This window comes from Emiliania huxleyi (genome assembly GCF_000372725.1).
Source record: "Emiliania huxleyi CCMP1516 unplaced genomic scaffold EMIHUscaffold_350, whole genome shotgun sequence".
In the NCBI taxonomy this organism is placed as follows: domain Eukaryota; phylum Haptophyta; order Isochrysidales; family Noelaerhabdaceae; genus Emiliania; species Emiliania huxleyi.
Window position 1 is genome coordinate 37,103 of NW_005199362.1, and position 23,755 is coordinate 60,857.

At 66.0% G+C, this 23,755-nt stretch overlaps 5 protein-coding genes across 5 annotated transcripts; 3 read left to right on the plus strand and 2 right to left on the minus strand.

The window, feature by feature from the left end:
* Positions 1-2,779: 2,779 nt before the first annotated feature.
* EMIHUDRAFT_59906 (hypothetical protein) lies at positions 2,780-2,962 on the plus strand (the record flags this gene model as incomplete). Its single annotated transcript, XM_005772753.1, has 1 exon — positions 2,780-2,962. A coding segment is annotated over one exon (183 nt), but the record flags the coding sequence as incomplete, so codon positions are not given.
* An 8,592-nt stretch (positions 2,963-11,554) lies between these two features.
* EMIHUDRAFT_458559 (hypothetical protein) lies at positions 11,555-13,060 on the plus strand (the record flags this gene model as incomplete). The annotated part of the gene is made up of 3 exons (XM_005772754.1): positions 11,555-12,094; positions 12,447-12,483; positions 12,575-13,060. 3 exons carry the CDS (start codon positions 11,555-11,557, stop codon positions 12,892-12,894), a joined length of 897 nt encoding a protein of 298 aa, XP_005772811.1. The 3' UTR covers positions 12,895-13,060.
* A 279-nt stretch (positions 13,061-13,339) lies between these two features.
* Positions 13,340-15,063, minus strand: EMIHUDRAFT_242053 (Hypothetical protein; the record flags this gene model as incomplete). The annotated part of the gene is made up of 5 exons (XM_005772755.1): positions 13,340-13,561; positions 13,675-14,195; positions 14,498-14,707; positions 14,802-14,875; positions 15,005-15,063. The coding sequence occupies 5 exons, from the start codon at positions 15,061-15,063 to the stop codon at positions 13,340-13,342; spliced, it is 1,086 nt and encodes a 361-aa protein (XP_005772812.1).
* A 218-nt stretch (positions 15,064-15,281) lies between these two features.
* EMIHUDRAFT_242054 (hypothetical protein) lies at positions 15,282-16,087 on the plus strand (the record flags this gene model as incomplete). The annotated part of the gene is made up of 2 exons (XM_005772756.1): positions 15,282-15,683; positions 15,785-16,087. The coding sequence occupies 2 exons, from the start codon at positions 15,282-15,284 to the stop codon at positions 16,085-16,087; spliced, it is 705 nt and encodes a 234-aa protein (XP_005772813.1).
* Positions 16,088-21,336: 5,249 nt separating this feature from the next.
* On the minus strand, positions 21,337-23,032 carry EMIHUDRAFT_117583 (hypothetical protein; the record flags this gene model as incomplete). Its single annotated transcript, XM_005772757.1, has 3 exons — positions 21,337-21,729; positions 21,878-22,012; positions 22,484-23,032. The coding sequence occupies 3 exons, from the start codon at positions 23,030-23,032 to the stop codon at positions 21,337-21,339; spliced, it is 1,077 nt and encodes a 358-aa protein (XP_005772814.1).
* Between the last annotated feature and the right edge of the window lie 723 nt (positions 23,033-23,755).

The following is a 23,755-nucleotide window of genomic DNA, read 5'->3' on the forward strand; positions in this document are numbered from 1 at the left end:
ACATCCCCCTCACATCTCCCTCACATCTCCCTCACATCTCCCTCACATCTCCCTCACATCCCCCTCACATCTCCCTCACATCTCCCTCACATCTCCCTCACATCTCCCTCACATCTCCCTCACATCTCCCTCACATCTCCCTCACATCTCCCTCACATCTCCCCCACATCTCCCCCACATCTCCCCCACATCTCCCCGTATCTCCACCAGGTGCCTGACCGGCACGCCCCATATCTCCCTCACATCTCCCCCACATCTCCCCGTATCTCCACCAGGTGCCTGACCGGCACGCCCCATATCTCCCCGTATCTCCACCAGGTGCCTGACCGGCACGCCCATCCAAAACTCGCCCGACGACCTCTTCGCCCTCCTCCGCTTCCTGCGGCTGCCAAAGTACGGCGAGACGCTCGCGGCGTACAAGACACTCGCCCGCCACCCCGACGGGTTGCGCGCGCTGCTCGACTCGCTGATGCTGCGCCGGCGCAAGGCCGACTCCTTCAACGGCCAGAACTATGAATTGGCTGTTAGTTCACTACTAATTAACTGTTAATTAACGCAAGGCCGACTCCTTCAACGGCCAGAACTATGAATTAGCTGTTAGTTCACTACTGACTAACTATTAATTAACGCAAGGCGGACTCCTTCAACGGCGAGCCGATCCTCTCGCTGCCGCCGAAGCTCTGCGCGCGGCGCGCCTCGCCCTTCCGCTCGCCCGACGAGGCGGAGGGTGTACGGTGCGCCGGAGGGAGAGGTGAGTGCGTCGCTCATCGCGATGCACTGTTGCTGGGTAGGCGGAGGTGTACGCCGCGCTGGAGAGCAAGGCGCAGGTCATCTTCAACCGCTTCCTGCGGCGAGGCGCCGTGCAGGAAGACTGCCACGTGCATCCCCTGCCTGCTCTGCGAGCACGCCTCTTCACACCTGCAGCGGCGAGCAGGCAAACTACATGTGCGTCCTCTCGCTGCTCTGCCGGCTGCGCCAGGCAGCCAACGTTGGCCGCAGCTGGCCATACCTCGGCCGCATCTCGGCTATATCTCGGCTATATCTCGGCTAATCTCGGCTAGCTGCGCCAGGCGGCCAACTCGCCGCAGCTGGCCTCGGCGGCCTTCGCACAGGACGAGGCTGCCTCCGCTCCTCCGCCGCCGCCGCCGGTGATCGCTCGTGCCGCTGCGATGGCGGAGGGCGGCGGCGAGCGGGTGGGGCAGGAGGTTTCCCCCGACACTGCAGATTGAAAGTTCATCGTGGCGAAAGGCAAAGTGCAATGACTGGATACGAATTAGGACGACTGCCCGATCTGCATGGAGGGGCTGCAGGTGGACACGTGCACGCTCACCCACTGCGCCCACGCCTACTGCGACGAGTGCCTCCGAGAGCTGCGCGCGCACGCCGTCGAGGAGACGGCGCGCACCGCCCTGCCGCCCTGCCGCCCTGCCGCCCTCCGCCGATGAGGCAGCGGCCGCGCCCAGGCTTGCGGACTGTGTGGACCGGCACGGAGCTGATCGCCCTGCCGCCCTGCCGCCTGGCCAAGCTGTGAACAGCGTCTCTTCACACCTCTGGCGGCGAGCAGGCGTGCCCGCTCTGCCGCGAGCCTCTCCGCGCCGACGCCCTCTTCCCGCTCCGCAAGCTTCCCCCCTTTGCCGACGCGGCGAGGCAGATGGCGCTCGCTCTCGGGCAAGGCGAGGAGGAGGCCGAGGCTGCCACCGGCCCGGAATCGTCCGAGGCGCCGAGACGCGTCCTCGCGAGTGGAGATAGTCGAGATATAGCCGAGATATTGCCAAGACGCGTCCTCGCGAGTGGAGGAGGAGGGGGAGGAGGGGGAGACATGCCCCACCGCCAAGCCACACGCCCTTTGCATGTCGGCTGCTAGGCGACCCCCGCGAAGACCTGCCCGTGTTTGAGGCGGCGCGGGCCTTCCTCGACCCTTCTCAGTAGCCGTCCGTTGTAGGCAAAGATGCTGCTGCTCTCTATTAACTAGCTGTTAATTCACTATTGATGAGCTGTTGATTAAGTATAGGCGTCGACAAAGATGATGCTGTGCCTGGAGGAGGTGCGGCGGATGCGCGAGCAGGACCCGACCGCAAAGGCGCTCGCCTCTTCTCGCCCTGCGCCGCCTCCCTCCTGCCGACCAAGCCACGCGTTGCGAGTCCACGCAGGCCCTCGTCTTCTCCTCCTACACCACCTTCCTGGACCTGCTGCAGCCGCTGCTCCGCAGAGGCGGCTTCGGCACTGCGCGCGTGGACGGCGGCCAGTCGATGGCGGAGCGCGAGCGGCAGATCGACTCGTTTCGTGCGCCGGGTGGCCCGCCGGTGCCTGCTATTGTCGCTCGGGCGCGGCGGGGGCCTGGCGCCGTTTCTGACCCCTCGCGGGGGCTTGTCTGCAGGTGCTGCTCATGTCGCTCAAGTGCGGCGTCGGGCTCAACCTGACCGAGGCGACTGTTAATTAACTGTTAATTAGCTGTTAATTAGATGTTAATTAGCTGTTAATTAGCTATTAATGAACTCAACCTGACCGAGGCGACCATATCTCCCCCGTATCTCCCCCCGTATCTCCCCCCGTATCTCCCTCACATCTCCCTCACATCTCCCTCAACCTGACCGAGGCGACCACGGTGGTGCTGTGCGAGCCGTGGTGGAACCCGTTCGCAGAGGAGCAGGCGCGCCGCCCCCACCGCCCCGCATCGGCGCCCCGCACATACACCAACCACGCCTCTACGGCAACTCGACTACGGCGTCTCGCTAGGGGTCGACCACACTCTCTCGCCCGCCCCGCTCTCTCCCCCGCTCTCTCCCCCGCTCTCTCCCCGCCCTCTCCCCCGCAGGCAGTCGACCGCGCCCACCGGATCGGCCAGCACCGCCCTGTCCGCGTGGTCCGCCTCTCGATCGCCGGTACAGTCGAGGAGCGGATCCTCGCGCTGCAGGAGAAGAAGCGCCAGATCGCGGCCGCCACCCTCGGCGACGAGGACGAGGGTGGGCCGGGAGCGGGCGGGGGGCGGCGGCGAGGCGGCCCGAGGCTGACCGACGGCGAGCTGCAAACCCTATTCGGCGGCACTATGTCAAAACCCCACTGAGAAATTATAAATTTCTCTAGAGCTGGTGCCGCCACTAGATGAAATGCTCCACTGGGCCCCCGGAACACGCCTGCGCGGCGGTGAGCAGTGAAGAGGCGCGGAAAGCTGATTTTTTTACTTTTGGACGCATTTCGGGCTCCGTACTGGTTGACGCAGAGCCGCACGCGTCGACCGGCGCCGTTCGCGACCACGAGGGCGGATGCTGGCCATCCCGGGCTCTGTGCACATCAGCAGCGCGCGTTCTACGCGCTCCGCTATCCAGATCTTGGCGAACCACCTCGAAAGCGCCGTTTTTATCTCGTGCAATCTCGAGCCATGGAGATTAGGCCGAGATCGCTTTGAGCTGCGGGAGATGTTTGGGAGATACAGCTACAGTCACACGGACCCGCGGGGCGTGCGCAGCTCGCGACGGAGATGTTTACAGAGCCCGGGCTCGCTGCGAAGCGGTGAGCGGCGCCCGAACGGCACCGGGCCGCGTGCCGCTCTCTGCAGCTCCGACGCGGCCGGGCGGCTGCCAGAGCCGCACGCGCCGACCGGCGCTGTTCGCGACCACGAGGGCGGATGCTGGCCATCCCGGGCTCTGTGCACATCAGCAGCGCGCGTTCTACGCGCTCCCCTATCCAGATTCCGGCGAACCACCTCGAAAGCGCCGTTTTTATCTCGTGCAATCTCGAGCCGTGGAGATTAGGGGAGATCGCTTTGAGCTGTGAGAGATGTTTGGGAGATACAGCTACAGTCACACGGACCCGCGGGGCGTGCGCAGCTCGCGACGGAGATGTTTACAGAGCCCGGGCTCGCTGCGAAGCGGTGAGCGGCGCCCGAACGGCAGGGTAGCGTGTCGACCTAGACTGAACGCGACCGAGCAGCAAGGTACTAGGAGTGGCAGCCCGTGACAGCACCGGCAATACGCTTGGGGAGCGGTAGAGCAACGGCCCTGGTAGTGGTGGGCGAAGCAGCGACGGCGATGGCGATGGCAGTGGCGGCCCTGGCGGCGACGGCCGTGTTGGCGGATGAGGCGGCGAGACGGCGACGGCGACCAGGGCGACCTGTGCAGGCCGTCACGAGTCGTCACAGAGGTCGAAGTACTTTTCATCGCCTTCCAAGCCCTCGTCGAGCACGACCGCGTCCGCGCGCGCTGCCGCCGCAGCCCCTGCTCGGCGGAAGGCGTCCTGCAGCGGATGCTCGTAGGGAAGCGCGTCCTCTCGCGCCGCTGCCCGGAGGAGCCAGCGCAGCCGCACGCGCTCCTCGTGCATGAAGGCCGTGTTTGCTGCGCCGGCGGCCTCTCGCTCCCTCCTGGTCCTGAGCGCTCCGAGCGGGCTGATGCCCGGGCTGGTCGAGAGGTACTCGGCAAAGGACTGCTTGCTCATCAGCTCGTCGTCCGCGCAGTAGGCGAAGAGGCGGCGGCGGAACCAATGCGCCCACGGCCCGCACTGGTAGCCGTCGCTCTGCAAGTTGAGCGTCACGCTGACTAGCTGCCAGCCCGTGTCCTTTGGCGCCGCGTCGAAGGCGTCCCGAACACGCGCTAGAGGATGCGTGCGGCTGAAAATGCTGGTGCCGAACGGCTCCCAGTGCACGGCGAGCCGCTGAGGCCCGATGAGCGCGACGTTGTGCCAATGGGCGCCGTCGCAGACCTGCTGCAACATCACGCAGTCGCAGAGTTGCAGCACCCGCTGCCCTCCTCTTTGACGGAAGATGCTGCATGCCGAGGCTACGTCGCGGGGGTAGTTGTACCGCAGCGGCGAGTCGGCGCCACTCTCGCCGTCTGGACGCTCGTCTACGTAGTGTGCGTTGGCGAGGTTCGAGTCGCTGAACCACTGCCGGTGGTAAGATGAGATGTAGCCAGCCTCGCCGACGCGCAAGTGGGGCGGTCCCTGTAGCTCTGGCTCCACCAGCTCGACCTCCACCTCCTCGTCGTCGGAGCCGGGTCTGCCGGCAAACAGCGCCTCGTCCTCGACCTCGTCCTCCCCTCCCGTCTCTTCTCCCTTCCTGCGGGCTTCCATGTCTGATATGATCGTGTCCCACGACACCCCCCCACCCTCGGCGCGGTTGGCAGCGGCTCTAGCCGCCTCGGCGTCCTCAGCTATCGCGCTGCGGCGCCAGCGAGGCGCCTCTGCCGAGCCAATCTGGCTCACATCAGAGACAGGGTTCCACAGCTGTTTCATCGACCATGTCTCCACCTTGGTGAAGAACGGGCACTCCACGTACACGTTCTCCTCCTCGGTATCCTCGTGCAGCCAGCGAATCTTTATCTTGATTCTCATGACCTCCTCGACGCGAGCGAGGTACACCTCTGGGTCTCCATCCTGCCGGACGGCCCAGAGGACCTCCACGACGTTCCCCACCTGCAGCGACCTCCGGATCGCCGCTGTGCTCACGCCCTTCTCCAACGGCCAGCCCGGCTGGCGACCCTCGCCCTCCGCCGAGCTCGCCGTCCCGCCGTCGGCCGCGTCGGTCGAGCCTCCGGCCTCGCCCGAGCCCTCCTCCCCCTCCTCCTCCGCCCCGCCCTCCTCCTCCTCCTCCTGCGGCTCGTCCACGAACGCCGAGAGCTCCATGCTGTCGAGCCGGAGATCCTGCAGCTGCGCGGCGAGGCCCTCCTTCTCGGTGACTCGCTTGGACACGTTGTGTCCGAGAGCGGCCGACGCGGCGCTCCAATCGGCTGCCGTTGTCGGGTAAACGTGCCCGCGGTGCCGCGGTGCCGTGAGCCTTGTCGCGCACATCTCCGACCGGCGCTGCGTCCCGTGCAAATCGCGAGAGAGCGTCTTGACGACCGTCTCCGAGAAGAAGTTGCTGATCGGCACAAAGACGCCGACGCTCCAGATGGAATCGTAGACGTCGCTACCGCCCGCCACGTCGCGCAGCTGCGTCGGCCGCTTACAGCTTGCCAGCAGCTTAAAGACGCCGAGGGCGTCGTCCTGAAACCAGAGGCCGACCCCCTCGGTGGCGTTGGTGATTGCAGCGCTGAGCTCGGTGGCATCGGCCGAGTCGGGGAGGTGCGGCAGCATGCTCTGGATTAAGCCTCCCCGGCCCTGCTTCGCGAGCGCCAGCAGCTCCTGCGCCGAGAGAACAGCATGCTCTCCCTCCTCGTCCATAGTTCCCAGCGCCACGAGCGCGGGGTTCGTCCGCCACGCTGCCGTGTGCTGTCGGAAGTAGGTAGAAGCAGCGCGTGCGGCCTTGCGCACGATGGCCCGCACATCCAGGCGCGAGAACGCCGCCGTGTTCTTGGCGACCATTGCTCGCAGCGGCGCAAAGTCGCCCTTCCATGGACGGCCGCCTTCGAGGTCGCGCGTCTCGTCGTTGTCGCTGGCGAGCGCGTCGAGGTAGGCGAGCCGCAGGCGAAGCACGCGGGGTGCCTTGAACGCCACGCCCGGCCCGTCGTTCTCGGTAAACTTGAGGAAGCGGTCGGCCGACCGCTCGCCGTAGATGGCCAGGAACGAGAGCCACACGCGTATCTCCGGGTCGAGGAGCTCAAGCAGCAGCTCGCGCCGCGCGGCGTCCTTGATCGAGCTCACCTTCTCGAGCAGCGTGGCGCCAGACAGCGCCAGCTTCTCACCGAACTCGTCGGTCTGCTCGGCGTCGGCAAAGAGCCCCTCGTCGCCCTGCGCGCAGAGCCACTCGTGCAAGAGACAGCACACGATCAGCTCGAGGCGCCGCGTCGTGGGCGCCAGCCACATGCACGTGTACACCCAGTAGAGCCACCGGGTGTCCACGCCTCCCGGCATGTCGCCGAGACGCGCCAGCCCCTCCGAGACGCGGACATAGTTTTTGCAGCCCTTCGACTCCTTGACGGCGAGCACGACGTCGGCCAGCAGCTGCGTCAGAGGGAGCGTGGGGAAGCGTTGGAGGGGTGTGTGAGCGCCTCTTACGTCGGGCGTGGCGCGCCTCCGGGATGCGATGCCGTCCGCTTTTGGTGGAGCCCGAGTGCGCGAGCAGGTGCTCGCGGCGGCAGGCACCAGCCGCCTCGCAGACATTCTTCACCTCGTTGTTGATCACGTGGGACAAGCAGAGGATAAAAAAGCACAGCACGTGCTTTGCCGCACGCATCGAGGTCCAGATGTGCGCAAAGGCGCCGCCCTTGTGCCGCTCCGACGCAATGGTCAAGCTGGCATTGGAGGCGGTGCCGTCGGAGACGCAGAAGTCGATCCGATCGATCGGCAGGCCGAGCTCGTTGACCGCGCGCACGTTGCTCGCGCCGACGTTCACGCCCGTCTTCTTGTGGCCATCGGCGTCTGGCCGGAGCTTAAAGGTGGCGATCACCTCGCGCTCACGCAGCGCCGGCAGCCTCTCGCACGACAGCGTGACGACGACCCAGGCCACCTTGTTGATCGTCACCTCGTCCCACTGCAGCACGTTTCGCCGCTTCGAGAAGGAGTTCTCCACAGCTCTCTGGCGCTGCACGAACCAGAACTGCATGTCGTGCAAGCGGACCGTCTCGTGGCTCTCGTGCTGCGGCCGCTCCGCCTCCGGGAGCGACTTCAGGTACCGCTTCGAGCAGGCCGTGGCGACGCCCTGCGCGCCACGCAGCGAGAGGGTCTTACCCGCCGCCGAATGGTAGAGCACGTTCGTCTCCTCTCGCCATTCTGGGAGGTAGATACCCCCCGCTCGGCTCGCGGGCAGCGCCAGGGTCGACGCCGCCGCGCCGGGTCTGCCGGGAGGCCGCCACGAGAGCATGGCCACGTGAGTGCGCCGCATAAGCTCGAGGATCGTCTCGCCGGGCAGGACCTCGAGCGTGCGAAAGCGTCCGGCGCCGCGCAGCAACGAGCAGTATTGTCGCTTAAAGCGCTCGAGCTGGACCCGCAGCTCGCGCTGGAGGCTGGGGCTGCGCTGCAGCACCGCGTGGAGGGCGTGCAGCTCGTACAGCCCGCGGAGGCGCGGGATCTCGTCGGGGTGCCGCGCCTGCTCGGCAAGCGCGCGAAAGCACATTCCTAGCCGGCGAGGCTTGAGTGCGACGGCGTTCTCGTCCATGGTCTCCAAGGCAAACTCGGCCATGGACAGCTGCCAGACGGCATCTGTGCCCCACGCAGCCTGCGGGTTGGAGAGCAGGCGCAGCATGTCGCGCTCCTTCTCCTGCCAGAGCTCGCGCAGATTGGCGAGCGCAGTCTCAATCTCCGCCCGCTGCGCTCGCAGCAGCTGCGACCTCGCCAACGCAGATTGCCTAGTCTGCACACCGGTCTCGAGGGCCTCGAGTGCGTCTGCGGCCGCAGCCTCCGCCAGCTGCACGCTGAGGCTACCCGTCGCGACGCCAGCGGCGCTAGTCAGCTGCGAGTCCTCAAGGCGAGGCCGCTGCGCCGTCCTGGCGCCTGTGGCGGTCGCGGGTGACCGACCTTTGCCGTAGCCGGGTTGGCGAACGCAAGCGGAGGCGGTCTGCCCAGCCTTGGAGGCGGCGGCTGCGGCGGGCAGCCGCGCCTTTTGGACGGTAGACGCGCGAGAGGCCTTTTGAGCGGCTTCAGCTCGCTGACTGCGCGTCTGCTTTTGGCACACCACCCACTCGCCGCCGACAGCCTCGTATTGTGGTGCTTCCGATCGTGACGAGGGCTCAGACGGACCGCGCGAGCCGGCTGCACCAGAGACCTCCTTTGGAGGACGATGAGCGCCTTGCATGACGCCCTTGGCCTTGCGGCCGTGTGCAGGCTTCTTCTTCGGCGCCATTGCGACCTGCTTTGAAGGCGCCTCGAAGCTAGCTCGATGGGTGCGGGTTCATCGCGTGTCTTTTCCTGCGGCCCACTGTGAAATCGGGACCTTAGCTCTCGTTTTAACACAGCCCGTAAGGTGCCCCGCCGGGGTGCCGGTTCGTTTTCCGCCCACGATCATGACCTCGGAGAACGCATTAGCCGCTACAGCGGAAGCTGTGATTTCGGCTACCTCGGCAATTTCGATGTAGCGGCTAATGCGTTTCGCGACATAATCGCTAAAACTCGAGCCAGAGCTATGGGCGCCGAGTTCGCCACCCAATTTGTGTTAAAACGGAAGCAGGGCTCGTGGTTCGTTAACTGTAGACCACACGGACGCGCGGCCGGCGGCTGAGAAGGCCACGCAGCCCCTCTTCCTGGTCACTGACGGGAGCACTGGTCGGCGTGTAGACCCCAAGATGGCGCTGTTCGCGCCTCCCGTCCACCACTACCGATCAGGTGGCCGGCCTGGGTGCCCCCCCGGCGGGTGGGAAAGGGCGCAAAGCTCCGTTTCATTGCCTACCCCTGTAGTTTTGACATAGTGCGGCGGCTGAGTGTTGCTCTCGGTTGTGGGAGGATGTACACGGTACAGGACATGGCTTATTAGTTACTGTTGCCGGTTCCCGGGCCGCGTTCTACCTCCCTCGTTATTCTCTCTAGAGCTCTATGCCCTTGAAGCTTGATCTCTTCGACTTCGTACGGGGTGTGGAGCTGGAGGGTGAGCTGACCAGGGGGTTGTGCGCCGGGCCCTCCTGCTCGGTGCTCGGCTCCAGCCCCGGTAGACAAGTCTTGTCATCAACAGAGTAGAACTAGAAGAATCTGACGCCACCTCGGGGCCGATGTGACCAAGCGCTGGTAGCGTGGTTTGACCTCACGCCCATGGTCTCACAGTGTGCCGGCAGTCGCCGAGCAGTGTCGCTCACACAAAAGCCGCAGCACAAGTGACTGAGGGCCAGTGTGTGAGGGCGAGCCCATCGCTGTCACAGCTGTGGCAGCCGCACAGTAGGCTGTGTCAACTGTGCAGAGTGTGTGAGCAGCAGAGGAGCTGCTCTCCAGGCTTCTCGACTGTCGCAAAGAGCTGCATGCCACCGAAAGCGCTGTCGAGGTTCACCGAGCGCGGCGCATGTTGGGGGAAGCCGCCACCGACGAGCGCGTTGGACTTTTCACTCCGGACAAAGACGGGTACACGCACACGAGCCGCGGTCGTGCGCCCGTCATAGCGGCGAGGCGCAGGACCGTCTGTGGCGAAGCCCCCCCCCCCCCCCCCCTCGTCTGCCCTCTGGGCCTCTGCGTCGTGCCTCTCCCCAATGTTCCCTCGCCGCGGCCCCGATGCCGATTGCCGTCTGCTCCCTCGCTCCCACGTCCTCGGGTCCGCCCTGCTCTCGTCTGCGCTAGTTTCTGTTTCGTCTTCACTTTTGTCTCTCCTCTTCTTTCTAATCTTCACTTGTATGCTTTGCACATCGCGTCGATTCCTTTCGCGTGAGCACCAGGGGTGCACCACTCTGAAGCCCGCCCAGTAGCTGAAGTGCTGAACCGCTCCCTAAGAAGGAGCCTAGGAAGGAGCATCATCAGTCTCACCCACTTCGCTCGCCGCCCACTGTCTCCGCTCCCTCCCGCGAGCCGCCGTCCCGGCCCTCGTTCGTTTCACTGGCTGTTACGGCCTGTCCCCACGTTGCCTCCGTTACCCCTCCTCCTGCCTCCGCGACTCCCTCAAGAGGCTGGCCGGCGCGGGCCTCCTTCCGCCTAGCAGATCCTAGCGAAGAGTTTCGTCAGTTACTCAGCCACTCGATATATCTCGACAAGGCGAGTCGCGCAAAGATTTACGACATTAGCGGCGCGGCGGCACCAGTGGCGCGGGAGTGCGAGAGGAGGCCACAAGACGTGCTCGATGAGGCTTATGCGGCGATCGGAAAGGCGCGCTTCACAGGCAAGGCGGACGAGGAGACGGTGCCGCACATGCTGGCAGGGTTCGAGTGGATTGTGCGCAACGCGGTCTTTCAGGCGCAGGAGCCAAACCCGGCCGAAACGGGTTTGAGTGTCGACCCGGCGGTCCAGTCCTTCTTGCATGCGACGGGAGACGACTACTCGTGGCTGCGGCGCAGTCTCATCGCGTCCGCGCGAACCCTCGCCCGAAAGTTGCCGGGGGCGCGAGTCCGCGGGCGCGCCGAGATAAGCATTACTAGGCTGGAGATGAGCAGCTTTGCGAGCAGCGAGCAACCCGAGGTGGCCGATGGTCAGTATGATCGGCGTCGGCCGCATTTCATGGATCAGATCCTTCCGCTGGCGCTGCGTGAGAGACCTGTAACAGTGTTTCCCACCTGACGTGTGAGAGTGAGTCGCTTTTTGATCTCTTTCATGTTTCAAATTACGCGTTTCGCGCACATTTCGAACATGTCCTGCTGCAAGAGGCGTCGTTGGCGACGTGCTGGAAGTGGCGCCCCGAGATCTGTTTGATCCCCTCGTAGTTGATCGAGCCGTCGTCCGCGACGATCTTGTTGCGGACGGACTTCCAGTCGTCGGCCTCGCCGTCTGGGCCGTTCCTGAAGCCCGCCGAGTTGTTCACGAGCTCCTCGATGAACGCGATCGCCTCTGCGAGCATCGGCACGCCGGACGTGGCCCACTCGCTCGGGGGCGGCACCAATGGTGATACGTCCTCGAGCCGCCGCAGCAGGTAGAGGACGCGAGAAACGAATATCTGCGTGCTGGCGCCCCCTATACCCGGGGTACCCGGGTACGCAGGAGTACTCTCCCTGCCGATCGTTGATCGTTCGGGGTGGCCGCTGTCGCTGCTGTCGCCGCCGCCGCCGCCGCCGCTGTCAGCCGCATGACCGCCACGCGGCCCCTCACCGCCGCGCTGCTTGCTCTCTCGCTCGCGCGGCCGGTCTCCGCCCACTGCGTTCGCCTCGCCCCTTCACCGTGGAGCTGCGTTGCCGAGCGGCTGCCTCAGCCGGCCGCACCTCGCCTCCGGAGGAGCACCGCCATCGCCGCAGCGTTGCCGGACGACCCTCCCGCCGAGCCAGGAGGCGCGCTCGGCCCTTCGAGCGGCGTGCCGACCGACCTTGCAGCGCCGCCCGACGAGCGGCTCAAGCTGCTCGAGCGGCTGATTGACGAGCGGATCCGAGCCATCGCAGCGACGGGCGACGAGGACGAGACGCCCGCGAGGCAGCCCGGCCTCCGCGCCGTGCTTCTCATGCTGCTGCTCTGGAGCTGGCCGTGGGCGCTCGCCGCGCTCGCCGGCTTCCTGCCGCTGCCCGCCGCAGTCAGCCGGCCTCAGGCGAGCGCCGCGCTCGCGCTTGTGAGCGCACAGCTGGAGACGCTGCGCGTGGTTGCGGCGCGTCTGCTGGTGGCGACCGCGTGCGGCGCGGTGATCGGACTCGAGCGCGAGATGACTGCTCGCCGCCCTAGATGCGGGATACAGACCCGCGCCTTCCCACTGGCGCTCGAGAGGGCACGCACTCGGGCCGAGTTCAGCTGCCGTGCGGGCGTCTTCAAGCAGTGCTCTGGACACACGGCACGGCACCGCGGACCTTGGTGACAACGTAGGCGGGCACTGCCTCGGGCGAAGGGAGCCGCGAGCTGTCCCGCCCCGCAGGGCTCCGCTCGATGACCCTCGTGTCCGCTGGAGAGTTGCTAGATGCCGAGAGCACACGGCCGCCTCCACGGAAGTAGCAGGAAGAGAGGCCAGCACACAGTCGTCTCCGGTGGAGTGCTGCTAGATGCCGAGAACACACTACCGCCTCCACGGAGGAGCAGGTAGAGAGGCCAGCACACAGCAGAACCCGCGAATGGACACCGGCCGGCGCGGCGTGTGGTGGATCACGCCTCGCCGACACTGGCGCCGCAGGCTCGGCGCTCTACACGCTCGCCTCCATCTTCGGGATCGAGGGCGGCGACTCGGTGCGCGCCGCGGCGCAGATCTGCACCGGTGTCGGCTTCATTGGCGCCGGCGTCATCGCAAAGGGGGGCGGGAAGAGCCCCGTGCGCGGCGTCACGACGGCGTGTGCGGTGTGGGTCTCCGCCGCGCTCGGGGTGGTCGCTGCGTCGGGGATGTGGCTCTTCGCCCTCTACTCGGCGGGGCTGTCGGTGACCATCCTGCGCATCTCGCGCTGGTACAACCGCCTCCTCGACGAGGCCCGCTGGGAGACCGGGTCCGCCTCGCACTGACTCGCGGCGGCACGCTCTTGGAGAGCGATTCATACATCATAGCTCGCACGCACCGTCGGCTGTCGGTGCTTCAAACGATCTAGGTGCCTCGTGTAGAGCGGGTTGCGTGCTACTCAAGCGCACGTGTTTTCGCAAATCTAGGCAAGAGGGGATAAGAGCGGATAACAAAACTACTGACGTATGTACACCTTCTCGCGGTGGATACTAAAGCCGTATTACTAAACCCGCGTGGCCGACCTCGCGTCTTGCCAGCTCACAGAGGTCAGAGCTCGCAACTCACAGCTACTACTCTACCTGACTGACTAGCTTTTTCTCTCAGACCACATACCGGCATGCACATTCTGCTTCCGTGATGGTGCACGTAGGGGACAATAAAAGGCGATGATCTCGCGGAGGAAATAGGAGACGGCTGCGCACGCGCCATGCATTCTCTGCTCGCCGCCGCTCACACGCTGACCGACGCCTCAAAGTACCTCGGGTTGAAGGACCACAGGCCGTGATTCCAGGGGGCGGGGCGGCGGTCCGCCTGCGCCACAAACTCGTCGCACCGGCGCACCAGCGAGAGCGTGCCTTCCTCGAAGCGCCGGCACGCCTCCTCGAGCCGCGGCATCGCTTCGTCGCTCGGGGCGCGCAAGAAGCTGTCGAGCGAGAAGGCGTCGAGGCCGGGCTTCCGATTGAGCAGCGGGGGCATGGGGAAGGAGGTGGCTGCCATGAGAGTCGCCTAGCGCGCGCGGGGGGGTGGGGGTGGTGGTGGTGTGGGGGGGGGGGGGGGGCTTCCACCGGGGGGGGTGGCAGCAAGAAGTGGTGCCGGGGGCAGCATGTGGGCGCGTGTCGAGGCGTGTCGCGGGCCGCCTGCGTGACGGCGGTGATCTTTGTGCCGCACTGCTCGCCGACCGGCCACGCAAAGGAGCAGAAGCGCACATCCTGCGCGTAGACGGCGACGCCGCCGTAGTGCTCGTGGTGCGCGGTGACCTCGAACACACACCGCGTGACGGCGTCGATGGCGAAGGCGCGCAGCTCCGCCTGCCCGAACCCGCGCAGCGCGGGCAGCAGCGGCGCCGTGTGCACGAGCTCGCCGACGAGCGCCTCGAGCCAGCAGCGCAGCTCGGCGTCGGCTGCCGCCGCCTCGGGCGTGGGGAACCAGAGGTCGAAGTAGTCGGAGACTAGCCGGTGCACCACGCGCCAGTACGCCTCGGCCTGCTCGTAGTACGGCAGCCGCAGCCCCAGCTCGCCCTCCCGCCGCGCGCAGTACTCTGGCACGTCGAAGAGGAGGCGCAGCAGCTCGGCGTCGCCCAGCTCGCCTGCCGAGGGCGAAGGGCGAGGTCGGGCGAGGCTCCGGCGCTGCTGCGCGCGGCGGCGGCGGGTTCGCGATCTCTCCGCCCCTCGACCAACACATCCCGGCTATATACCTATCCATCTATCTCTCCGCCCCTCGGCCACCACATCTCGGCTACACCCTCCGCCTCGCAGCTCTGCGCCGTCCACCATCACCTCGGGCACCGCCTGCCACGCGGCGCGCAACCCCTCGTCCGAGAAGGCAAAATTGCGCGCGCCGAGCGAGCCCTGCGCGATCAGCAAGTGGCGCGCAATGTGGTTCACCTACTCTCGATCAGCGCGGTGGCTTTGGCGCCCCTCCTCCGTCTGTGCGCGGCGCCCTCGCCGCTCAGCGCGCTCAGCGGCAGGGCCCAGCAGATGAAGGCCCACTCGCAGAAGAAGCGCGAGGACGGCGCAGCAGCGCTCGAGCTCCCACCGCTCGGCGAGGCGGACTTCGCCCTGCTCTGCTCGCTGAGCCGCTTTTTGGCTGCGATGTACTCTGCGCGTGGACGTGGGACGGTCGGGATCTTTACGACCACAGCGCCGTCTTTGGATGAGGCGGCCATTGGTCCGCTGCTGCCGGCTGTCGCCACCGGCGCTGCCGGCTGTCGCCACCGGCGATTTATGCGCGGCGGCGGGCGATTCCTTGGCGGGATTCATAACCCTCCTGGGCGAGAAAAATCCTCGACGAAACAGCGAAACAGCACACTGGCACAAGAAGGGCGCGGCCTCTCCCCACCCAGCGCGCCGAAAAAAACGCGCATTTGGGCCCGGCGTATCAGCTGGCGACCTGTACCTTACTCGGCCGCAAACCTTAGTCTGTAAGATCCGCGGCGCTCCCTGCTGGTTACGCATGCAACTGCGGCTGGACCCTCACCCCCCATCCGAAGGCGTAAGAAGAATTCTTTCTTGCGAGCTCGACTCTGTGGCGCGTTATTCATCACGACGCGACCAGCTAGAGGGCGTCGTGTAGCCCTCCTTTTGGTATAACATAAAGGCCACTCTGCTGGAGGGCGCCGATCTCCACCCATCCGCCACTGCTCAGCAAAAAAACCGTAGCCAGCCGCTCAGCGATGGGCCTCGTGCACGAGTTCCCGCTCAGCGACAGCGGAGATGTTGTTGTGCGCATTCTCTCCGACGTAAACGGCTCGTGGGGCGGCACATGCGGCGCTTCGCTCTGGGCAGCGTCCACCGCCGCATTTCCGTGGATTATCGCCACTGAGGAGCGCCGCTGTCTCTTCAAGGACTGCGCGGTGCTAGAGCTAGGGGCGGGGCTCGGCCTTTTCGGCATAGCGCTGTCCAAAGCTGGCGCCGCACGTGCTACGCTGACCGACCTGCCTCTGCAGCTGCCGCTGCTGCAGCACAACATCAGTTCCAATTTGGACCGGCGCAGCGGCTGCACAGTCGAAGCGCGCGCCCTGGAGTGGGGCACGCCTCTTCCCGCCTGGGCGGCGTCGCAGCGGTGGGACCTGATCGTCGGCCTGCGCTCGCCGCGAGCCGATGCCCGCCCCAGCAGAGGCCGGTTGCCGTGAAGTCTCTCCCTGAGCGCGTAGGCGCCGATCTGGTCTACGACGAGGCCGCGGTGCCCGCCCTCGCGGCCACCCTCGCCTCGCTCCTCCGACGCAGCCCTGGCGCGCGCGCCCTGCTGGCGCTGCCCGACCGCGCCGAGTTTGACGAGCCGGCGGATGGCCGGCCTGACTACCGCGTCCTCTTCGACCAGCTCTCGCTGCCGGAGCACGGGTGCCTGGCCGCCGTCCAGATCGGCTGCATCTCGAGCGAAGAGGCCGGCACGCTGGAGTCCGAGATCCACCTGTTCCTCGTCCTGCAGCGCGACGAGCAGGGGGAGCAGCGAGATGCATCTTCCTCGGCCCGCACATGAGCTCGCTCGCCTGGTCGCGCTCTGCTCTGGTCGCGGCTCTCCTAGCTGGTCGGGGCCCGGGCAGAGCGCGCGCCATGCTGTAAACTGTTTATTTTCCGTTCAGCCCACGCGGGGACGTCGCCGACGCTCGGCCAGTCGCCAGACGCGCTGCACGCCGTCTTTGTGGCTTGTGCAGACACCGGGCGTCCGGGGCGGGGGGCGGGCTCGACAGGCACAGGGCCACGGCATGTTCGGCAAGCATGCACCTATACGTACAGACGTCTGTACGGCTTTGTACATGGCGGTATCGTGTCTTGATACTGCACTCTAACCCCTTGTAGCACTTGGAGCAAACTTGAGGAGTGCAGTCTAGAGTCATCAGCCGCGCACGCCCAGGACCGGCTGACCGGGGAGCTAAGAAGCGCACCCAGTTAGCCGCAGACGCGCTGCCGCTGGCCAGACGATTGGGATCGGGTTGGCAAGAGAGCCCTAGCCCTGGGGGACGCGCGGTCGCAGGGCCATAACACGGGTCTCCGAGGGATGGTACCGCGCTCCGGGTTTCCCCTATAGCCGTAGCAGCAGATCGCACCCTCTGTCCCTCTCTCTACACTCTAGTCTACGACGCTTGTGCTCTCTACTCGGAGTTCTTTCAAGCGACGGCCGACGGGTACATACAAAAGAAACAGAACTACGGTACCTCATGTGACGGCTCCCGCGAGCAGAGCCGCCACGCTTACGTAGAAGGGCTCGTCCCACGGCACAACGTGGCCGCCCATCGCCGCCGGCTCGCCGACGAGGTCGTGCCGGTGCACGGACGGGCCAACAAAGGCCGCCAGCAGCTCCTCCGAGCGGCACGGTGCCACAACCGTGTCCCGCTCGCCGATGACGTGCAGAGACCTGCGCAACGGGCCGCAGCGTACGCCTTGGATGCGTGTCGGCGCGTGCGGTCGAGCCGGGCGGGCAGGGCAAGGTGTCTCGGAAGTGTCGTGCAAGCGCACGGCGTCGGCAGAGGGCTCGACTGCGGCGGCGGCCAGTAGCCCCCAGCCTCGGCGGGCCATGGCCGCCGGAAGCCGCCGCAAAGGATGGCGAAGCGCGGCGGCGGCGCGTCCGGCCGGCGCGCGCGCCTATGGTGGCCGAGGGGCCGCCGGAGAGATGTAGCCGAGATGCAGCTAAGGTACGGCGGAGGTGAGCGGTGTTGCTGCTGCAGGAAGGCGAGGAAGATGGCGGCGGTGAGTGCGCCTGTGGTGGCGACGACGAGCTGGGGCGTCATTGCACAAAGCGGAGCCCACAGCAGTGGGGAGGAGTGTGTGAGTGAGTGGTGTGCGCGGGCGGCACCTTGCGAGAAGCCGAGCACGCCGTCGAAGGGCGAGTTCTCCCTCGCCGCGGTGTCCCAAGCCTGGTGCAGCGAATGCAGGTTGAAGCCTGGTGCAACGAGTGCAGGTTGAGGGTTCATCCATGTTACAACCACCCCACCCATCAAGAACCACCCCAGCACACCCCAACCCGCGAGCGAACACCCGTTGAGCGAACACCCGTGCCGCGGCGAGTGCTAGTTGGAGTACAAGGGGCCAGCATCTGTTGTCTGCTATTGCCGCAGCCACTCCCAGCTGCTCGGTGTGAACAGCTGTTCACACCGAGCAGCTGGGAGCTCCGCAAGACCGAGGTCCCTCGAGGTTCACGCGGAGTCGGCTGGGGCTATACCAGACGAGCATCTGGGTCTCCCGCGCCAACTCGAGGAGCCGGAGGGAGGCGTCGAAGCCAACGGCGCCGTGCCACACGTTGTCCTCCTCCGTCAGCACAGGCAGCTCGTCCGGCGAGAAGGGAGGCGCAGTGGTGTGCGGGTCGGACATGAGGTCGCGCCTGCCAAAGCCAACCACCTATCGAACCCGTTCATCGGTGAGGTGTCGGTGTGCGGCAGTGGTGCACGAGAGGCAAGCTGCCTTCCCCGCGCTCGTCTGGTCGCCAGCGATCCAAGCGACACCCTCCTCCACGCGTGGATTGCCGGTTGAGTCGGCCGCGGTTGGGGCACGCGGTGCAACGATACTGAGCGCAAAGCCCTGGTCACGCATTGCCTCGCTCAGCGCGAGCAGCGGGTCGACTTCGGCGGCACAACCGAACGAACCCGGGTAGCCGTGCAGCGCGAGGAGGCGCACGGGCCGAAGCGGCGCGCTCTGCATTTTAAAAAGGCCGCGATGCTTTGGAGGGGCAGGCAAATCGCGAATGTGCGCCGGCCGTCGTTAGAGGGGGGGCGCCGGCGCCCCAGATCGTTCGTTTTTGAGCTTAGCCTTCGATGTAATGAAACAACGCAAGGCGGACATGGCATATCGCTCTCGGGCCCACAGACATCCCGCACACTCGCCGCACACCCGCCGCCCCCGCGCGCGCCCCACCCCGGCCGGGAGAAAGGGGAGTGACAGTTTGGGACTCGCAAGCCCGAGTATGTTGAGTCCTGGCCGAGGTGGCCGAGGCCAGAGCCGAGCTGGATGCGGCTCACGCTAAATTGATGCTTGCGCGCGGCGCGCTTGTTGACACGCGCGAGCAGCTGCGTGCGGCGGCCATCGGCCTCGCGGAGTCGAGGGTCGAGGCGGTCTACCTTCGACAGAGACTGGATGCCCTCAAGGTGGTGCATGATTCCGAGAGCGACGGAGGGACTGGCGGGACGGGACAACGGGTGGCAAGCCCAAGCTACACGCCCATGGGCGCCAATTTCTCGCCCCCCAGGGCGCGCGAAAGGGCGGACGAGGCGGTCTTCCTGCCGCCGCCGCTCGGTACGCCGCCACTCCCGACGAGGGCGGCCGCAAGTCGGGTTGCCACCCCCATGGGCTGCTCTGTGGGCGGCGCTAGCCCCGAGCGCGACGGCGGCGACAGCGGAGGTGAGCGCGTCTTCAGTCGGCGCGGCTGCGGCGAGGGCGTCGAAAATTGCGACGGTGCCGCTGGCGACGAGGAGAGAGAGGAAGCCGAGCGCGAGCTGCAGGTGGCGCGGCTGGAGGCGGCGCGCGCGAGAGAGGCGGCCAGCGAGGCGTGGGGCGAGGTCCGATTGGCTCGGGCGGCGCAACGGTGGACGACGCGCCGCTCAAGCCGAGCCGCGAGCCGCAGGCAGTCAGAGGACGTGAGCGCGGTTGATGAGGCGGAGGCGGCGAGGGTACAGGTAGAGGAGGCGGAGGCGGCGAGGATACACGCGGAGGCGGCGAGAAGAAGGGCGGAGGAGGCAGAGGCGTGTAGCAGGCGGAGGGTGGAGGAGGCGGAGATGGAGTCGTTGCGGCAGGCGGAGGCGGCAGAACTGAGCCAACGTAGGGCGCGCGAGGCGGAGGCAGAGGCAAAGCTATCGGAGATGCGAGTTGCCGAGATTGGGGCGAGATGCATGCTGCGGCTAGAGGAGGCGGAGGAGGAGAACCGCCGGCTTCGGGAGGCGGAGGAGGAGAGCAGGCGGCTGCGGGAGGCAGAGGTAGAGAGCAGGCGACGGAGGGAGGTGGATGAGGTGGACAAGAGGGAGAACAGGCTGCCGCAGGATGCAGCAACGTTGGATAGTGGGCTGCTGCGGGAGGAAGACGAGAGCGGGCGGTCGCTGGAGCAGGCGGAGGGGGCGACGGAGGGGGCGACGGAGGGGGCGACGGAGGGGGCGACAAATCGGCGGCAGATGGAGAGCATGCTCGCGCGGATTGCGGAGGTGGAGGCCGAGTCGGCACGCAGGGCGGCCAACGAGGTCAGCGCGCGCGCCGAACTGGCCGCAGAAGCGGTCGCGGCCCGGGAGCGCGCTGACGATGCGGAGCGAGAGCTGCGGCGGGCGCAGGAGCAGGCCCGCGCGGCGGAGCGGTCGAGGGAGGAGCTAGCAGCTCGGTGGGAGGTGTGGAGCTCGCTCTGCGGTGGGCCGGTGCTGGCGACGCCGGCCCCCGATGGGCGGAGGGGAGGCGATCGCGCGAGCGAGCATGATGGGAGAGCCAGAGAGAAGGGAGGGGAGGCGGTGGGCTGGTCCCCACAGGCTTTTCTCGTCAGCTTGAGGAAGTGCATTTGATGGCGTGGGGTGTGCGGACGAGCGTGGAGCGAGTTGTGACTTGTGTAGTATCGTGCTGATCACGATCCCGTACTGCTACTGGCTCTTGAAATGTAGTATTAAGGTGAAACTGAACTTCACACTGTTGACACACTCTGATCCGGACAGCCCTCCTCGCGCACAACTTCCCAAAGAGTACTCCAAACCTCGGCCACCCCGCAAACGCATTGCTCACCCGTCGGCCGACGTTCGTCTCGCCGCGTTGAAGGCGCGCCTCGCCTCCATGTACGTGGTGTACCAGACGAGCGAGCCCGTCGACTTTGTGACGAGCCGCGGCAGCAGCCCGCGCCACAGCGACGCCATCCCCTCGGCACGCGACGCCTGTGCGAGCCCTTCGCGAGGTTCGACTCGCGTCGCGGCCGAATCTCGGACAACTCTCAGCCACATCTCGGCGATCGATCTCGGCCACATCTCGCCTTTGCGAGCCCGTGTGCGAGGCCATCGTACGCAAAGGCGCCGACGCCCTTCGCGCCCTGCGGCGCCAGCCGAGGAATGGCTGAGGTACAGCCGAGCGATGGCCGAGATACGGCCGAGATACAGCTGGGGCATGGCCGAGATGCGGCCGAGGCTTGCGTCATCTGCCGAGGTGCGCGAGATGCGGCCGAGATTCAGCCGAAGCATGGCGGAGAGGTGCGCCTGCGTCATCAGCCGCGTGCGGACCACGTCGATCGGCTCCGTCGCGACGGCGGCGAACAAGCCGGTGGCGAAGCCGATGGCGGCGTTAGCTTTAGTGCCGAGTTGCGTCGGGTCGGTCAGTTCGCCTGTTCACAGCTGGTGGTGTGAGGAGACGCCGTTCACGGCGGCGGGCTGCGTCGGGTCGGCTCGCCGCCCGAGAAGCGAAGGGCGAGGGTGCGGAGCTGCTCCAGGCAAGTGAACTGGACGACCTAGCCGAGGCTGGGAAGGGCGTCACTGGTCCTGCCTGGCCGAAAGGGGGAGTCGCTCGAGGCAGGTGTGTCGAGGGCCGCGTAGCTGGTGTCGAGTACGACCGTCGCGCGCAGCCCGGCGTACAGCCCGCCTGCAGCAGGGGACTGGCCCTCCCTTCAGTGTATGAACCAGCGCCCTCGTATGAACCAACGCCGTCGCTCCTACCGCTCGGCCGCCGCGATGCTACCTCGGCAACCCCGGGGCATCTCGGGCGATCTCGGAGTAGCAGCCCGCCGCGGCCTCCTCGCCGCGCGTGCGAGAGCGCCTCGCCCGCCGACTGGTGCAGGCCTACGGTCTAGAGGTTTGAGGGTCGGGGTAAAGGGTTGGGTGAAGGGCTCGCGCCTCGCCCGCCGCTGGGCAGGCCAAGCTGGATGCGAGACTTGATCACGGAGACGGGCACGCGGACGACGGCGGAGGCGACGCCGGTGAGGACGCCCGCGATCGGCGTCGACTGCAGCGGCGTGCCCTTGAGCGCGCCGCTCGCAACTTCGTACGACGGCATGTACACCAGCGCGATCGGCACCACGCCAACCAGCTGCGGCGTCAGCCCTCGGTAGAGTGAGCGGGCTGCGTTGGCGGCGTCGGCGGCGCGGGAGCGCGGGCGGAGGCTCGGGTCCTTCATCGAGTGCTCCGGTGACCGCGTCGCATCAGCGAGCACGCGGAAGCCAAGCCGCAGGTCAGAGACGATCTGAGGCGACAGCGGAGCGACGCTCAGCGCTCGCTGGGCCGGGCTGGGTGGTGGGAATAGCTGAATAGCGGGCGCTGCGGACTGCGCCGGTTCTCGCCGGCGGCGAGTCTGCGCTGCTACTGGTGCCTTCTTCTACGAAAGCGGGCACCGGGATGGAGGAGGCGCCGGCCCGCTGCCGCTTTGGGACGACGGTGTACTGCAGCCGGGTCTTGATCGTGTCGAGCGGGTGGAGCAGCGCCTTGGTGGTGAGCTCCGCGGCGATACTACCGGCAAAAACGTCCGCCTTGACCGCCATTCGTCGTCGTTTCCATTCGTGTAGGCTGCTGTCCACCCGACCGCGTCGGGCCCCACAAGAAAAAGAATTGTTTTCCTCTCGACCGCGTTCAATCAAGGCAAGGGGTGAGGAAGTGGCCGCCGTTGTTCGCGCTCGTATCTGAGTATCCGTGTACCGTGGTAGGACAGCGTGTGCAAACTCCAAAGCGAATTCAATCAAGCAAAAGTCTCCGGTAACGTTGGGGAGAGGCACGAAGAGCAAGAGGGCGGCGACTTCAACCGACTATCGCGCAATCCTCACCCTAACTTTCGTCACCTGCTGCTCCACCGGCACCGACGCCCCAGAGACGGCCGCCAGGCCGCTTCTCGCCTCCAGAGGCGAACGCAGAGCTTCGGCTGCTCATCTTGCCAAACTAGACCAGCGGGCTTTCTAGCGGCCGATGCCGCCGTTGCACGAGCACGTCGTATCGTAGCACGAGACCTCGGGCGTGTACGTGTCCGGGGGCTCGCCAGAGGGCGAGCACTCGTAATACGTCTTGCAATCAATCACGACATCGATGCCTTCATTCGGATCCGGAGATCCGCTGCAGGAGTCGTATTCGACTCCGCAGGAGTCGCACACGTTGTCCTCTGGATCACACAGGAACTTCCCGTCGGCCGTCGTGCCGCAAGGAAGCGCTGCAGCGAAGCTGGAGCCCACGAGGCAGCCGCGGAGGTCGCGCAAGAACCGGGGAATGCCGAAGACGGGGCTCTGGACGAGGCGTGCGACGGCGGTGGCAATGCAGGCAACGGGGCCCTCGATGACTCCGCACGTGGAGTAGTAGGTGAGGCACACGACGTTTGGGGGGAAGGACGCTCCGATGATGGCTTGGATGGTCTCCGAGAGCGTGTCAATCGGCGCGTCGCACCCATCGGGCTTTGCGCAGACCGGAGGGTGTGGATGGGACGAGAAGAGCGGCTTGCGCGCGAGCGTATCGGCGGGCGCGGCCGCGACGAAGGCGACGAGAGCGGCGGCGACGATGGTCTTCATATATTTCGGTCAACAGCGGGCACAAGTCCGGTTGGTCCCCGCCGGGTTTGATCATCAACGCCGGTGAGTCGCGCCGAAACGAACTGTGCGTGCAACCAAGCGGACTGAAAAAAGACTGGGTATTGCGCGTCGGGAGCAGCAGACACCGATTGCCCCAGAGCCAGACCCCTGAATACTCGAGAGTGAAAAGAATTTTACAACAAAACTCCCTCGCACAACACTGGGCACGGGACTGGCGCGCACTGGCACTAACAAGTGAAAAGAAAGGAAGTTGGCCTGCACAAGCTTTTCCGGCAAACAAAAAGGAAAACAGAGGGTCCCCAGCACTTTGCGTTTCCGGAAATTTCCAGGGAAAACAGAGGGTGTTTGGTGCTCCATTCTGGAAACTCGCGAGTTTCCCTGAGTCTGAGAGCTGGTCTGGGGCAAAATCTGACGCAAAATTGAGGAAATCGGCACGATACCCAGGCGGTCGCAGGGTATTTTCCAGGTATACCCGGGGTTTTCCAGGTATACCCGCAAAATACCCGGTATTTTGCCGATTTGGCTGATTTTGGGCCCAAACCAGCCTCAGACTCGGCTCAGAGCCCGGAAAATTTGATGGTTTCCCTGGAGTTTTCCGAAAATAGAGAGGAAAAGAGAGGGTGCTGTAGAGAAAAAAGGAAAGGAAAGGAGACGGGGTGCGAGAGGAAAAGCTTGTTCAGCCTAAATAGAAAGAGTGTGTCT